Below are 13,143 nucleotides of genomic sequence, written 5' to 3'. Positions count from 1 at the left end.
GTGGACATCCCAACAGATGACAACCCCTACATCACTAAAATGGACATCCCCAACAACATTTCAGTGGACATCCCCTATATCACTACAGATGACACCCCCTACATCACTACAGATGACACCCCCCACAGGTGACACATCACTACAGTGGACACCCCCTACAGTGGACATCCCCTATATCACTACAGATGACACCCCCTACATCACTACAGATGACACCCCCCACAGGTGACACATTACTACAGTGGACACCCCCTACATCACTACAGATGACAACCCAACAGGTGACACTTCACTACAGATGACACCCCACAGGTGACACATCACTACAGATGACACCCCACATCACTACAGATGACACCCCACATCACTACAGATGACACCCCATATCACTACAGATGACCCCCTGGGTGACACATCACTATAGTGGACACCCCTACATCACTACAGATGACCCCCCATCACTAGAGATGACACCCCCACAGGTGACACATCACTATAGTGGACATCCCCACATCACTACAGATGACACCCCTACATCACTACAGATGACACCCCACAGGTGACACATCACTACAGATGACATCCCCTACATCACTACAGATGACACCCCACATCACTACAGATGACATCCCCTACATCACTACAGTGGACATCCCCTACATCACTACAGATGACATCCCCTACATCACTACAGATGACACCCCACATCACTACAGTGGACATCCCCACATTACTACAGATGACAGCCCCATCAGTACAGATGACAACCCACATCACTACAGTAGACATCCCCTACATCACTACAGATGACATCCCCCTACATCACTACAGATGGACATCCCCTACATCACTACAGATGACATCCCCCTACATCACTACAGTGGACATCCCCACATCACTACAGTGGACAACCCCAAATCCCACTACAGATGACACCCCACATCACTACAGATGACCCCCACAGATGACACCCCACTACAGATGACACGGCACAGGTGACATATCACTATAGATGACACAACCACAGGTGACACCCCCACAGGAGACACATCACTAGAGATGACACCCCACAGGTGACACATCACTACAGATGACACAACCACAGGAGACATATCACTACAGATGACACCCCCACAGGTGACATATCACTACAGATGACACCCCTACTACAGATGACACACCACAGGTGACATATCACTACAGATGACACCCCTACTACAGATGACACGCCACAGGTGACATATCACTATAGATGACACAACCACAGGTGACACCCCCACAGGAGACACATCACTAGAGATGACACCCCACAGGAGACACATCACTACAGATGACACGCCACAGGTGACATATCACTACAGATGACACCCCCACAGGTGACACCCCCACAGGAGACACATCACTACAGATGACACCCCCACAGGAGACACATCACTACAGATGACACAACCACAGGAGACATATCACTACAGATGACACCCCCACAGGTGACATATCACTACAGATGACACCCCACAGGTGACATATCACTACTACAGATGACACAACCACAGGAGACACATCACTACAGATGACACCCCCACAGGTGACACATCACTACAGATGACACCCCACAGGAGACACATCACTACAGATGATACCCCACAGGTGACACATCACTACAGATGACACCCCACAGGTGACATATCACTACAGATGACACAACCACAGGAGACATATCACTACAGATGACACCCCCACAGGAGACATATCACTACAGATGACACCCCACAGGTGACATATCACTACAGATGACACAACCACAGGAGACATATCACTACAGATGACACCCCACAGGAGACACCTCACCACAGATTTCACATCCCTCCATGGAATAATTAACACAAACGTATTATCCATATTGAGTTTTTATTGCTCAAATCATATTTACAATATTTCTAAAACATGAAATATTCATGAAATATTCAAAACTTTAAAACTTTATTAAAATGTGAATGAATACAAACGCAATGTATCGCTTGGCAGTGATGTCTAAATATCTTCTCGCTGATCCTCAAACGCTGAATTTGGATCTTACCAATGCAAACCATTCCATTATGACAAGGCACTCTCCAAGAACAGGTCTCATTCACTGAGGAACAAAACAGCATGTCACAAGGCAACGGTTGCACGCCATGCCTTGAATAAAAACACTGATTAGCACAGAGCTTGTTCCACTATTCCATACACAATAAATTCATTGTTACCTTCAAACATCACTTCCTTTGATGAGTTTAAAACACAGGTACTGTTTGTTCTTAAGAATTTAAAATAGACACAAAACAAAATGCCTCCTGCTTCAAACATTTTTTGTAATATTTCGAATGAGTTGGGTCTGCACTATCACAGAGCTTCTCACACATTAATCATGTCAGGATCTGAACCCTATCCTTCTTCGAGACAGCAAATGCTTTAACCACAAGCCTACCCCATCACCCTAAAATGTAAATGAAATAATAATTCATTTCAAGTCCGAGCTTCATATTCTGGAGCTGACTAAACATACATAGAAACATTAAAGTGTAGGTTACATGGCTATAAGAATATTCATAAAAATCATAGGCGGATCCAGAGGGGGGATGCTGGGGTGTGCAAAACCCCTTTTGTACTGAAATTTTACAGTCCAAGTAAACTTAGGCTCAGTATTATTCGTTACACTGCTTATACCGAGTCTAACAAACCCTAGTAGAAGGTCAGCTAACCTTCAGACCAATCAGAACACAGCTAACCAAATCGTGAAAGTTGACATTTTGCACCCGAACGATTCCGAATGCTAATTTCCGTATGATCACTTCTGAGTGATGCACATGAAGCACGCCACAACAGTGAGTAAACAGTCGCTGATAATAGTGTTTTTGTCAATATTCAAGGATGTCAGCTTGCATAAAATATTAGCTAATGGTAACCATGTCATCAGAAAGCCCTAAGCATATATACTGCAGGTCAAATATCTGTGTTTTATGTGGATTTTGGTTTGTTGAGAGATCAGTGTCAGTGACTAGGGAATTTTGTAAATCTCGCCGAACCCTAAACAGCAGCCCTTGTCTGATTGGTTAAATCTGTCTCGCATTTGATTGGACGCTCAAAGGTTAGCTCAAAGGTTAGCTGCGACCTTCTACTAGGTTTTGTTAGACTCAGTATAGCAGTGTAATGAATAATACTGAGCCTAAGTTCACTTAGACTGTGAAATTTTATTACATGACCATTGAAACTCTCATGAAATGGAAGAAAATGAACTGTGCACCCCCCTTTCTTAAAAAGCTGTATCCGCCAATGTAAAAATCATATGCCTGAGAACATGGTATTTCCCGTACACTTATCAAAGAAATAGAACGAAGGGGCAAGGAGACCTTTGTATCATGTTGCATTAAAGGTCCACATAAACCCTAGGGGGTAAAAATACATAAATCACTAACTGGCATCGTTATAAATGAAACCCCGTCATTAAAACTATTCATTTCGACCTTTAATTGACTTAAAATCGACCTTTTGACAACAGTGCACAATTCTCACCCATGAGCGAAATTTCAACCAATCAGGCTGGTAGCGACTCTGTGGCGTCATATGAGGAATAGCTTTGAGGGCCGATGCAGAATTCATCTACCATTTTAGGGGTTAAATTATCTTGTTTACAGGCTTGTATAAACCTGAAATCGTGACAATTATTTGTTGTGGAAAATGAAAGCTATATATGTTCTCACAATCTACTGGCATTTAATTTTTGTCTCATGCTTTGCCTTCTGGTTTCGAGTTACAACTTGTTTTCATAGGCGGCTTCTGTCTGAATTGATTGGTGTCGTTAGGAATTTTATTCAGTATAATGACTGATCCAAATTGATCCCATTTCTGTGTTTTTTTACCTCGATATTTAATCATGTCATGTAAAAAATCTGTTTGTATTCCCAAAACAGTGTCGGCCCATAAGTTTTCACATGCAATACAGCAATTAATACTCCCTTGTTGTAACCTCGTGTTAGGTGGTATAAACCTACACATGTTATTTGTCATCATTCACTTGATGGTCAGTTAATGAATTTATAACAGGTATAATTAGTGGTAACACACTTAGATTACCCGACAAAGGTTCCCATTTGGCATTTCTTGTGTCTGGAGTAAATATTCAACATTATAAACATCGTTCAAAGGATTAACCGATAACACGCTGATTATTTAATTACTTTTATCTTACACAGCGGAATTGTCAAAAGGTAGTGTTTATGTATGTAGATTTACTAATCTATACTGAATACACTCTGCGTTCACGTTGTCTGCGTAAAACAAACGTCCTTCTTTCCAAAGGATTAACCGGCAATACATTGATTGATTGCCCATTATTGGCTAACTAAATTACTGTTTTAATGAAGGCGGACATTATGCAATTAGTTGCCAGGTGTGCTATCTTGGGTGACCAATGAGACTATACACCAATACCTGAAAAGATTTATCACTTTTTCATTATATTAAACTGTTAAAAGACACATCATTTGGAACAGTTTTGTGGATATTGATGGATACATCCCTCAAACAAGGTAATGGCCTGATATTGTTCCTATAACTTTAATCTGTTTTAATTTTAATCTTTGCATTTTGTTTTTTATTCATTTGTGGTAGCATTCAACAGAATCATTGTTTTAGCCGTGAAGTGTAATAGGACAGACAACATACACTAGGGTGTGTGTGCAATTATGATTCACATTGGCAAACTATAAAATGTCTAGATATTACAGTTCTGTTATAAATTCACTATAAGTATCAGCAGATCGTCAGCTTTTTATTTAGTTTCAAAATGCATAAAAGTATGATAATAAACTAATTAGGATTATAAGACCAAATATAAAGACGCACATTGACTAGTATCTACATACTGGTGAGTGGACATTAACCATGTGAATGTAGCAAGAAATTTATCGGCGCAGTATTGTATCTTCCGACCCCCACCTCGCTTCCGTGGAAGAAATCGATTATGTTATAAGTTGTGTCATGCAAAATCCTTTTGGTTATGATTCCAATACATATTTAACTCACGAGTAGAAAGTAGTTTTGATTTTCTAACTTGATGAAAACAAACTATAATCTCATTAATTTCAACAGACTTCACGATTTTTCAAAATGGCGGGTGCCCCATCGGGAACATCCGCCAGTCTGTGGATAAATGCTATTTAGGTTTGTTTTTCACCGAGTTACAAAATCAAAACTACTTTCTACTGGTAGTAAAATATGTATTTTATTGATGGCCAATAGGATTTTATGACATAGCGTATAACATAACAATTTCCCTCCTGGCAGCGAATGGGTGTCAATATAATACTACTTACAATATTATTGTTACTTTCACCACAACCTCACTTCCGAGGAAGAAATCGTTATGTTACAAGTTGTGTTATGGAAAATCTTTATGGTCATCAATCATATACATATTTTACTATAACTAGTAAGTAGTTTTGATTCTTTTAACTTCCGGAAGCGATCTGAACACAAGTAAGATATCATTTCAGGCTTCCACAACTTAGGTAAAGTCACACCATGTCTTATATCATTTTTGAAAAAACATAAATCACACCACAAAATGTTAACACACAAAAAAACACACAAAAAATCCTGAAATCTCGTGTTTAACAAACAACTAAGTTGATGTCTCATATAAATCTGTAACTCATGTTTATCGCTTCTAAATGCCCTCTTAAGAACTGAGTTGAGTTTTATGCCGCTTTTAGCAATATTCCATCAATATCACGTTGGGAGACACCAGAAATGGGCTTCACACATTCTACCCATGTGGGGAATCGAACCTGGGTCTTCAGCATGACGAGTGAACGCTTTAACCACTAGGCTACACCACGGCCCCTTCAAAGAATTGAGAGATAAACTGTTCTTGCAAAACGTGATCAAGTATATAATTTCACTTCAGTTTGTTTTTCCTCCTTGAATCCCCACTGTATCATTTACAATATATACCCTGGACTTAACCATAATTTTGTTATTAAGCCAGTTTGTATGACACAACACTTGAAATAACCACCTAATTGAATGACATTTAGTAAATGTTTACAGTTTTTTGGGTTCCTTACCAACAAACGCTAAAACCATTTCTGTATGTGGGAGTACTCTTTTTACATAAATTCGTAAAATTCCAGGAATTTTCAATACTCTCCCTCCCAAATCCATGGCAGTGCACACAACCTAACAAATTCTACGCCATTGTATACATAGTAAACAGCAGTGGCTCTAGCTAGTAACTCCAACAGATATTATACAGATACAAAATTCATATTCACATTGTTTTCAAAGAATAAAAAGAAATTTAACATGAGATATTCAAGGCCTTTTAAAAGACAATACACACTTTCAAGGCAGACTCTTATTTTAAGGCCCTATTCAAGAAACATCTCCTATTTTCAAGACAAAATCTCAATTCAAGGCCCTCTTCAAGAAGCATTAATCATTTTCAAGGCAGGTTTTCAATTTCAGGTCATTTTAAAAAAACATCACCCATTTTCATGGCAGAATTTCAATCCCCGGCCCTTTCCAAAGCATATAACCTATTTTCAAGATAGAAATCCAAAGCCTCAAATCTGCGTGAACCATGCACTAACCAAATCAGACCATGATGGATGGCAAATCTTTGGCCAACTTTCTACAATTCCTCGGATCAGAATATACATACTCCAACTTATCCCAAAGTAGATAGATATATATGAATTTAACTCTACTTTCACCAACCACACAAATGGTTCTTTTTCAACCCAAGGGCAAATGTAAAACTGTGACGTTTCTCAACAACTAGACAAAGGGTAGGACAAGAAATGGAGCACTTTATAATTGGACAGGTAAATGATAAAGAATGATTTGATCATCGTTCTTTTTAGCCCAAACCCAGTGTCAGGTAGATGTGATTCCTGCTGGTAAGCAATGTTCCAGCTATTTCAAGGCCATCTGTGACGAAACAATTCAGTAAGTAAGTAAGCGAGTTGAGTTTTACGCCACTTTTAGCAATATTCCAGCAACATCACGGCAGGGGACACCAGAAATGGGCTTCACACATTGTACCCATGTGGGGAATCGAACCCGGGTCTTCGGTGTGACAAGCGCACGCTTTAATCACTACGCTACCCCACCGCTCCGGAAACAATTCAGGCACGTGGGCAGATGAATATCCATACTTTTAGGGCACAGTGACATGAAATCATCAAAGCGTCATATTGGAGCCGTCCAGTTTTCAGTACCCTTATGACAGTCTGCCATTTTAGCCAACTGTTTGAGGCCAAGCTAATAATCATGATAATAATCTTACGGAGATGCAAATCAGTTCCAAGATGTATACAGATTCATAAAAATACCGAAATCAGATGTGAGATATCTGGAAGATCCATTTTGACGAAACAAACTTTCATAGGAAGCAAACACTTCAGAAGTTTGTCAAAGTATATAGTCATTCCATGTGATAAACATCTTGCAAACTATCTTTTCTATATTGCAAATCGATCATCTCCCCGAAGTCGCCGAGCTAGCCACATGTCCTTGGGCATGATAGTCACGCGCTTGGCATGGATGGAGCACATTAGAGAATCCTCGAACAGGTACACTAGGTATGCCTCGGCTGCCTGGAAACAACAACACAATTGTAAATGGCATTTCAGAATGCGTTCATGGATTTATGTGGAGTGAGTGAGTGAGTATATGGTTTTACGCCACTTTTAGCAATATTCCAAAAATATCACAGTGGGGGACACCAGAAATGGGCTCCACACATTGTACCCAAGTGGGGAATCGAACCCGGGTCTTTGGCGTGGCGAGGGAACACTAGGTTATCCCTGCAGACACTGTCATGAGTGAGTGAGTGATTTATTTTTTACACCGCACTCAGCAATATTCCAGCTATATGACGGCGGTCTGTAAATCATCGAGTCTGGACCAGACAATCCAGTGATCAACAGCATGAGCATCGATCTGCGCAATTGGGACACAATGACGTGTCAACCAAGTCAGCAAGCCTGACCACCCAATCCCGTTAGTGGCCTCTTACGACAAGCATGGGTTACCTAAGATCAATATTCTAACCCGGAGCTTCACAGGTATGACACTGTCATGAATTACAATTGATCAATTCATGCAGTTTTAGTCTACTAGTTTTAACCAATGGTACAGCTTTGAGGAGCCGACTTGTATTTGACTAATTTGAGAAAATAAAGGCTCTAACATCAAACATTTTACCACAAATGTTTGCTAACATTAAAGTTCTTTTGTTCTTTCCATTTCAAACTCATTCACCAATGGCATTCTGTTCATTTAATATGCTCCAAATAATAAGGCTGGTTATCGATATGGATCACGGAGATGAATAATTGTTAACTAGATATTGATCGATTATTGATTAATATCATAGAAAATGAAGCATACAAATTCTGTTGTATGCTTAAGAATATTACATAAGGTTGTTTGTTATTAAAATGATGTCCTGGAAAGTTACCTCTTGTAGAGCCATAATTGCTGTGGCCTGCCAGTTGAGGGGTTCTCTGTATATATTGCTGGCAATCTCTCGGACCTGTACACACAGAAGAGTTACACATGAACATACAAACATTTGCCAGGTTGTATGTTTCAAACTTGAGAAATGACTTAAGGATAACAGCTGATTTGAATTCAATAAGAGTATTGAATTTTTACCCATCCTCAATAAATTCAGATCTTTCTCTCTGCCTTGATGAGGGGTCTTGGGGTAGCCTAGTGGCTGAAGTGTTTGCTCGTCATGCCGAAGACCCGGGTTTGATTCCCAAGATGGGTACAATGTGTGAGGCCCATTTCCGGTGCTCCAGATAACACAATTACTACTCCCTTCTCCCTTGATGCTAGGCTATGTACAACATTAGGTACTAATTATTGTTGGCAGCACTCGGATTACCTAGACCGAGTAAAATAACCGAGTAAAATTAACCGCACCTCTGAGGGTGTCAATGAAGGTGTCAAATATTTATCAGTGGTTCGCAATTGGCATTTCTCATGTCTGATGTAATCACTAAATCTAAGATTGGGTTATAAAAAGGTTTTATGTGGTGAATTTATTAAATGTTATAGAATATGTACATTGCAGCTCAGCCAGAGAGTGAGTGTAGTTTTACGCCGCTTTTAGCAATATTCAAGCAATATCACGGCGGGGGACACCAGAAATGGGATTCACACATTGTACCCATGTGGGGAATCGAACCCGGGTCTTCGGCGTGACGAGTGAACGCTTTAACCACTAGGCTGCCCCACCGCCCCTGCTCAGCCAGAGAAGAATTGCCACTCGAGTTGCAAAAAACATTCACCATAGGATTAACAATAATATTTTAGGTAGGTTTACTATTGTAGGCTTAATATAGCAAACAGTATTCTCCCAGATCTAGACACCTACGTAAAAACAACATACTTAATTCAAAGGATTAGCAGATAATACATTTATCAATTGATCATTGTTGTCTGACTAAATTGGGTTTTTATAAGAACTATAGATAGCATGAACACAGATTTCATGTGTGCTATATCAGCTGACCATTGAGACATGACACTGATGTCCAAAGACGTTGTACTGTCCCGAAACACTTTAGATTGCTACAAAGACACATACATTCTTTGTACAACTCAAGATGTATGTGATCTTGTTCCTATATTGTGGTTAGTGATGGACGTATTTCTCAAAACTGATAAAAACTGTTCTATACATAACGATTATCTGGCAATAACTATAAAGTATTCCAAAGGGCTATTAGTTTTTATAAATATATAGTGAAAGCTGCAACCAAGATAACTCGATATTGGAATATATAATGTATGATAAGATACCACTTTCATTCAATCATTGCTACAAAATTCTTTAAAGTTATATTATTGGGTATTTTTAAAACAAATCAGGGGTAGAGTTGTAAAATATGTTTGCACAGTTGATTAGGGCTGTGTAATATTACCAGAAAACCAGTATATACCAGTACAGTATCTCAGGATACGAATATTGCATTATTGTTCAGATTCTGCAATATATTGCGTCATCCAGAGTTAGCACCCTTTGAATTCTCTGCGCTTGATTTCCACAGCATCAAAATGTGCTCTGAAAGTGCCAAATATACTTTCGCAAAACTTTGTTGCAATAGTTCAATTAAACATTTCACATTATGGCTCTACAGAGGCCCAGATAAGCTGCGTATCCGGGTAAAATACGCATAGAAAATGTCCAATTACGCACTGAAAATTAATTGTTGCGTACCAATTACGCATCTAAAATGTTAGATACGCAAAATGTTTAAAACAAATGCGTACGGAATATATTTATAAAAATGAAAAAGACATCGATTGCTATCAAGTTGTACTGTTTTTATAGGACAAGTGTTGTACTTTCAGTATTGGATGAGTGATTTTTTATGAAATCATTTCCATTATATTTAACTTGGTTTTGATTAGGTATGACATAAGGCAGAACATACCTGCTAAGTAAACTTACTCAATGACATAATACTTAGGTGAGTAATATGACTGAAATACGCAATGGTGTACATACAGCAAATAAGAAGATGATGTCACACAGAGAGCTATGATGTACACAGTTGGGTAGAAACCTTCCAGTCAATACATCACAATATATATCCATCCGAGTGAGTGAGTGAGTTCAGTTTTACGCCACACCCCGCAATATTCCAGCTATGGTGGCATTGTGTAAATAATCAAATCTGGACCAGACAATCCATTGATCAACAGCATGAACATCAATCTATGCAACTGGGATACGATGACGTGTCAACCAAGTCAGCGAGCCTGACCACACGTTCCCATTAATCGCCTTTTACGACTCACCACCCGAGAGAAGGGCAACTTCCTAATGAGTAGATCTGTCGACTTCTGGAACTTTCTTATTTCCATCAGAGCCTTCGTGCCTGGCCTGTATCGTCGCTTTCGAGGGCTCTGTGGACTCCTGTGGTCTCCCTTTTTTCGACGGCCTGTTGAAAAAAAATAAAATAACACACCAGTTTAAAAGTTTGATGCTGGATAAAAATCTTAATCCCCCCCAGGGTGGGTTAATGGCCCTGCATTTTCTCCATCCAAAGAAATCAACTTATTTTAATTCTCAATATTTTAGATGAGAACTATGACAATTAGCAAAAAAACTACTATCCTATTTCACCGAATCTATTCTGACCACAAGATTCTTTCCAGACTATGAACTTTTGAAAATTCATTTGTCGTTTCTTGCTTGAACACTCAAGGATATTGTTCAAATTACATGAAAACATATGGAATGGAACTAAATAGTTAGTAATTCAGTGACCTGGTTGAATATGTCACAGGACATTGCTTACATTAACTACTGGTCTATCTGGTCCATATTTACAGGGTGCTGTGGCACTAGAACCATCAATAACTAGTCTAATACCAATCGGATCGGTACTATAATGGTACCACTCATTGTTTTCAGTCTCTACCTAGTCTGTACTCATGTTGCAACGGTGTCATAGAAAACATCCCATTGGGAAAGTTTCACAAACCATCATCGTCCCCCCGGAGTCCGTCGAGCAGGCGATGGTTGTTTTCTCTTTCTGGAGGAATTGTGGCTTACTCTAGGCATGTTGTCTGTCTCATGTTCTTGACAGCACCATTTGAATGAACCGCTTCCGGTTATTTGGGAAATTAAAAAGTTAGATTGACATTGAAACGAACAATATCTCTTTAGAAACATCGAATTCCTGAAGCTTAACTATGAATGAAAAAATGCAGTAACTTATGGGTTGTATTTCTTAAATGCATTCTTAACGAATATATGTCATGATTAGTTTTATTACATATCGTAACTAGAACAGGGTAAGGAGTATGTACTCAAATTATTGGTAAAAATGGTGGTATGCTTTAAGTCCCAGGAAGAACCCGAGTTCAATACTTGAGTCTGAATCTTTGTCCAGGAACCAAAATGCACATTTTAATATGTTTGCTTTTTTTTCACCTATGGTTTCTAATATTGCATTTATTTCATTAGTTATCTCCCTTAGACTAACCAACGTCCCCACAAGAGCAAGAAATATCTCCTGAAGTTTCGTAAAATATATCTCGTAACGCCGGTCTCGAGCTTAAATTACAACCAATGCAGTTTCTCCTCCAGTTGTTCCCACAGTCCCTCGTGTCCCTGCGAGGATTATATACTCATGCCAATAATGGTTGTCACCCCTCCCCACCCCAACCCCCACACACCTCCAATTGCGAAAAATTATACAACCATTCTTGAAATATATAGATTCTTAAAAGTATATAAACTTTGAGATGACCCCCGGCTCAAAATGCTTCACTGTACAATACATCCTGAGAAGGTGATTATGTATTGTACTGTGAAGCATTTCGAGTCGGGTGTCATCTCAAATTTTTATATATATCTTTAATAATCTTTAATCCTCGCAGAGACACGAGGGCCTGTGGTTGTTCCGTCCTGAAGCGGATTCGACACGGAATAGAGCTGGCTTGGCTTTTCAAAGGGAAAGAAATCATTTTTTATTAAAAAAAGTGAGAGAACTGGGCTGAACTACACTTGGAACAGTAGTTAGCAAGTGTTATAACACCTTAATGGCGGAAGAACGCCCAGAGTAACGCAAGTGATTGTATGGCACCGGGGGCGGTGGTGTAGCCACCGGTTAAAGCGTTGGCTCGTCACGCCGAAGACCCGGGTTCGAATCCCCACATGGGTACAATGTGTGAAGCCCATTTCTGGTGTCCCCCGCCGTGATGTTGCTGGAATATTGCTAAAAGCGGCGTAAAACCAAACTCAGTCAGTCAGTCAGTTGTATGGCACCGACTCACCAAGAGTCAGAATCAGGACAAATGTGGAGATCGAACCCACAACCACCGGATTCTGGTGGCCAAGGGAGACAACTACGTTGGTTGATTGTTTAACGCCGCACTCAGCAATATTCCAGCTGTATGGCGGCGGTCTGTAAATAATCGAATCTGGACCAGACAATCCAGTGATCAACAACATGAACATCGATCTACGCAATTGGGATACGATGACATGTGTCAACCAAGTCAGCGAGCCTGACCACCCGATCCCGTTAGTCGCCTCTTACGACAAGCATGGGTTTAGTACTAATTGTATAT

The 13,143-nt window shown here is 39.8% G+C and overlaps 1 protein-coding gene across 1 annotated transcript; it reads right to left on the bottom strand.

The window, feature by feature from the left end:
* Nucleotides 1-6,097: 6,097 nt before the first annotated feature.
* On the bottom strand, nt 6,098-11,501 carry LOC124285763 (histone H3.3-like). The gene is made up of 4 exons (XM_046722035.1): nt 11,498-11,501; nt 10,861-11,003; nt 8,507-8,581; nt 6,098-7,640 (listed from the first exon to the last, which is right to left on the bottom strand). The coding sequence occupies exons 1-4, from the start codon at nt 11,499-11,501 to the stop codon at nt 7,506-7,508; spliced, it is 357 nt and encodes a 118-aa protein (XP_046577991.1). The 3' UTR covers nt 6,098-7,505.
* Between the last annotated feature and the right edge of the window lie 1,642 nt (nt 11,502-13,143).

This window comes from Haliotis rubra, unplaced genomic scaffold, assembly GCF_003918875.1.
Source record: "Haliotis rubra isolate DU_JTF1 unplaced genomic scaffold, ASM391887v1 Scf369, whole genome shotgun sequence".
Classification (NCBI taxonomy): domain Eukaryota; kingdom Metazoa; phylum Mollusca; class Gastropoda; order Lepetellida; family Haliotidae; genus Haliotis; species Haliotis rubra.
The sequence above is the reverse complement of the archived record's forward strand: the minus strand, read 5'-3'. Positions and strand labels throughout refer to the sequence as shown.

Coding starts and splice junctions, on each gene's coding strand:
- LOC124285763 (XM_046722035.1), bottom strand. Junction 8,582..10,860: donor AGTTGCCCTTCTCTCGGGTG/GTGAGTCGTAAA, acceptor CTGTGTGTACAG/GTCCGAGAGATTGCCAGCAA. Junction 7,641..8,506: donor CAATTATGGCTCTACAAGAG/GTAACTTTCCAG, acceptor TGTTGTTTCCAG/GCAGCCGAGGCATACCTAGT.